Source organism: Eufriesea mexicana, unplaced genomic scaffold (genome assembly GCF_001483705.2).
Source record: "Eufriesea mexicana isolate 0111107269 unplaced genomic scaffold, ASM148370v2 scaffold580, whole genome shotgun sequence".
NCBI lineage: Eukaryota > Metazoa > Arthropoda > Insecta > Hymenoptera > Apidae > Eufriesea > Eufriesea mexicana.
Window position 1 is genome coordinate 118,006 of NW_016908722.1, and position 4,889 is coordinate 122,894.

The 4,889-nt window shown below is 41.5% G+C and overlaps 1 protein-coding gene across 1 annotated transcript; it reads left to right on the forward strand.

Annotated features, from left to right (window-relative positions):
• The first annotated feature begins 618 nt into the window (after nucleotides 1-618).
• Nucleotides 619-4,352, forward strand: LOC108545817 (putative uncharacterized protein DDB_G0271606). Its single transcript, XM_017897610.1, has 4 exons — nucleotides 619-682; nucleotides 2,603-2,705; nucleotides 3,397-3,675; nucleotides 3,724-4,352. The coding sequence occupies exons 1-4, from the start codon at nucleotides 671-673 to the stop codon at nucleotides 4,350-4,352; spliced, it is 1,023 nt and encodes a 340-aa protein (XP_017753099.1). The 5' UTR covers nucleotides 619-670.
• The last annotated feature ends 537 nt before the right edge of the window (nucleotides 4,353-4,889 follow it).

Below are 4,889 nucleotides of genomic sequence, written 5' to 3' on the forward strand. Positions count from 1 at the left end.
ATTATTCATTAATTCGGAAATTAATTATTGTCAACATAAAGTATACCAATATAAAGGAGATTAATTATTCATTAATTCAGAAATTAATTATTACCAATATAAAGGGTACTTAACATAAAGGAGATTTCACATTCCTATTTCACATTTCGCGAACGCTAATGAAACGGCAAAGCTCCGAAACAGGGAAAACGAAAGAACACAACAGAAAAAGTGACTCATTGCGAGACACCGATCCGTAGAAATACTTTCTTACCTAAAACAGTAGAACCGCAACGCCACCAACGCTAATTACCAAATTTCCCCCGAAAGCATCATCTACCGATCATATTCCCGATTATCGATTCACCGTGACTGACCCCTCCGAATCGCTGGCAAATTCCAGTAACCTCGGACACCGAGCAGCTTCCTAAATCAACTTTGCAACACAGTTGCGCCAGCGTCGCATTCTTGCAATCGGCCCCGATAATATCCCGAGGGCCTCGGTGGTTCGCTCGTTACCAGAGGCAGAATTACTTTAAAAGTAGGTAGCCACCGGCCGTCTGCTTAACCGACCAATTACACCAGGCCGACTGCGAGTATATAGAAGAGCCACGGCAGCCCCGTCCACTGATTTCCGCTCGTAGACCCGCGAACCTAGCATCCAACGTTCATCGTCTCCTCACAACCAGCCATGAAGCTTCGAGTGAGTGCATCAGAACCCTCGGCTCTCTTCGTTATCCTTTCACTGTGGCTTTCTTCATTTCTTTTAACCTTATCCCCAGGATAGATATGGGATTTCGAGTGTCGAGTATTTCCTGCTCCATTTTGCTAGTCTATAGTGAGTGACGTACCTATATTACAGTGTGTTCGTGCTGGAAGCAGTCAGTGGTGGACACGTTGATCGCGATTCCATGTGATACCATTAGTCGATCGGCTGATTAGTCGAACGTTTGGCAAAAGTGCAGGCTGGACAGGACTTATAGGGTTGAGTTGGTTCTTTGGCTACTTTCCTTGGGCTATTGCTTGGTATGGTGATAAGTTTCAGTAGGAAGGGAGAAGTGGTATCGGTGCCTTCGTAGACGCTTTTTATGGGTATACTGACTTTTCTGAAATTTATTTTTATATCTAGCTGTTATTTGCTATTTCTTCTTCGTGTTTGTTAATTTATCGTATACGTGTTTATGTCAATTTTTGTTTATACGATGTACGTATCGTTATTATGAATTGTTCGGGAAATTAAATTAAAGTAGCTTGAAAATGTCGAACGAAGATTATTTTGAATTTTGTAATTATGATATTCTTTGCGAAAATTGATTCTCGCTTTTCACACGGCGGTACTCTCCTTCATGCTCGTAGACAGAACCGTGAACAGAAGTCGTGAATTAATTATGTAGTAGTAGTTGGCGTTACTCTAGTTCAAGGCTCGATTCACTCATGCATGCTTCTTATTTTAAGGAAATTCTTGTTTCTGATGTTTAAGCAAAGAAGTGGGAACTGATTTTATATAACATAATGGCGTTGTCACTTACTCCATCCACGTGTATAACAAACTTGCACCTTGGTAGTTAATAATTTCATAAACAGGAGCAAAACAATATTTGAAACGTAAATTTCTAATTTGATGAATTTTTTATTCCGTAGAAATCGAATATTACAGTAACACTATGATATAACGTGCTTAAAAATTATAATAAAATATAATTATAATTTTCTTAAAAAAATCTCTGCAATAATTGGGATATAACAGGTCGGTTGGATAATGAAAGGAATTAACCCCTTGCACTCGACGATTTTTTGGCTAAAGAAGAGTGTAAATTCAAAGATTCTCTAGTAAAAAACTGACGATACTTCTTTGAGTAGTAAATATAAAATTGTAGAATTATTTGATTCCGATACCTTGCACACTGTTACGTTACGTTAAATTTGATATATTAATTAATATCGATCTTCGAAATTTGATGAAACGGTGAAACTCACCTCTCGAGTGCAAAGGGTTAAAAATATTCGAAAATGGAAGACTGGGGACAAAACGCTGTAGACAAAGTACTTGTTTCATCTCGATTTCCCAGTGGTGTTTACGTGTAATTCATTCACGATCAATGGAAAGTTTCCGATATTCAAATTAGAATTGCGAAACGAAAGTTGGTCCGCTGAAACGGAGCCAGCCTTAATTTCCCACCGTTAGCAGTTATTAAGCATACTGTGGTGTGTACGGTCCATAGCGCTTGCTAACACGGGTCGGCTTAATTTTATGATAATACCGAGCGCCGCAAAAGGAAGTGAAACGCCAGGCGGCGCTGCAGTGTACGTCCCGTGGATGGCCATTTGCAACGGCAGGCCCGGCTGATGCAAAAGCGACGGGACAAAGGCGGAAACGTTGGTGCTAGTCAAATGTTTTATTGAACAAAACGAACGTACGAATTCTCTTCCGCGTGCGATGTCGTTGGAGTCGATTTCCAACGAGCCACGGGGAAAGACGACCTAAGAGTCTACGAAGACTTTACTTTCTAACGGATCCCATTACCGTTACAGCATCGCTGCAGTCGTCCCTAGTGAAATTGGGCGGGAGTGGGGGGACGCTTCTCATGGTTGGTAATTTATTCGCGATTCGATCTGTATGCAGGTCCTTCTCATCGCTTTGATTTCAACGGCGCTGGCGGAAGAACAGACCGAGAAGCGTTCCGCTCGATCACCCCAGGCGCAAATTAAGTACAATGATCCGAACGGTGAGTAGAACCGATTCGAAAGTGGCCAATCGAATATCCTTCTTTATGAGAGATCTCGTAATTACACTTCTTTTCCTCCTCCATCGAAATTATCGCGAATCGTCAGTACGATTGTTCGGGCTACTACAAGTTTAATTGGAAGATGGTAATGGGTTACGATGATTCGATGAGTGGCTTGTCGAGAATTGTGCATTGTTCACGAGTGACGAGTATGATGTGATTGATCGCGTAATTGTTCTCACGAGAAGCTTAAATTTCACATCCAGGAAGCGTTTGTTTTCAGATTTAATTGCTTGTTCGTGAAGATCTTACCTGTAAATTAGAGTATTATTTCCCAGCTGCTGTCAAGTTTACACTCATGACAAAGTTGTGTGAATATCCTGATGATCTATGAGGTCCAATTTTTCACTCTTTAACGTAGTTTATGATAATCCTTAGTTACGATATCGCATTAGATTATTCCTTTAATAATTGGCCTAGATCCTAAACTTAAGTTGACCATTTACTGCGAGATCTCGAGGCTTTTCAAGTTGCAGCACGAGGACCACAGTGATCGGAGCAGAAACAAAACTATCACGATCTCAATCTTCCTCGTCGCATCACATTCCACTTTCTTCTCACCTATTACCTAACCAGACGACGCTAAACCGGTTGCCAACAATGACATCACGCACATCCTCCGTCATTGCAGGCCTGAAGGTCAACTGGAAGTATTTCGCTCCTCCGAGCCAATGGCGACCTTACCTCCAAAACCCCGAATCTTCTCAGCAACCACAGCAAGATCATCCTCATCCATCAGGCCTGAGTCAAGAGCAACTTCAGTCTCAACTGGTGCAAGTCGAAGGTGACACCTTGGAACACAGGTCGTTCGAGCAGCATCAGACTGAGCCAGAAGCTCAGCAGGTCCCCAATCAGATACAATACAGAACATACGTTCAACCTCAGCCCGTGGAATCACAGTCAGACGCTAGTCAGCTGCAGTACAAGTCGTATCAGCAATCTCAAGGCCCAGTCGAAGCTCAACCTGATCCCAATCAGATTCAGTACAGCAATTACCAAGATCCAGCACCCTCTCACGCGAAGCAAGTGATTCTGCAGAACTTCAAGCCTCAAAATGCTCATCCTGACCAATCTTACAACTCTTATCCGACTGGTATCGCAGCTCCTCAGCAGTACAATCAACAGCCAGCGAATGCTGGCCTGGCCCAGTACGACCAATCGTTAGAGAACTATGAACAGGAGGAACAGCAGAAGTCTAGACGAGAGTACCCGGACAGAAGTTTGCAAGGCAGAATCGTGTACAAGAGCGATTATGAGGAGCAGCAACAACAGCAACAACAGCCACAATTGGATCGCATACCTGTACCCATTGAGAGGCTACCATCGCCTATTCCTCACAAACTGGTTATCGACAAGAATATGCCTATGGAGATCCGGCAGTTGCTGCAATACCAGGCCCGGTTACCATACGAGGTGATCGCCAACAGCATCTCTTATAAACCAAAGTCGGTGTTTGTGCCAAAGCCACTGCCAGCTGAGACCAAGGGGCCGTACAACTACCGGAGCAAGGTTTACTATGTGAACGACGACCAGTACGAGACTGACTATGGCACGTCCAAGCCTGTTGAGGAAAATCACAGGCACTGATACAGTTGGAAATGACGTTCAATTGATTTATTCAGTGGATCGACGCGTTGAGATTAGGCTAGAGGATGAAGGGTTTGAGGAAAAGGGAGTTTGGGAATGGAAAAATTTGGGATTTAGAGATTTTACGTAGTGTAGCTTATATGTTGGATTCTATCTTTGCTTTAGGTTTAGGTTAAACTCGGTATTCAGGAGAAAATGAGGGAGAATTATTTTGCCAATTATTTTATTTATTAATTTATTTGAGTTTTGTTGTAATTTTCTTTGCTTCGGTATTCGTTGTTAGAAATTCGTTAGAGTAATTATTTATTTGTAACAAAAGCATATTTGTGTGAAAATATGAAGTAATGAAAATTTCCAATATTCTAAAATCTAATTATGTTGAAAATATAAATTCTTTGCAGCTTTATCTTGCTGAATCGAATTGCAAAATATCTTTAAAGTTTTAAAATATTTTCTAAATTTCTGAAATATATCTCGAAGTTGAAGAATATTTTCCTCAAATCTTCGATCTTCTCTGGAATAACTGACAGTTTATGG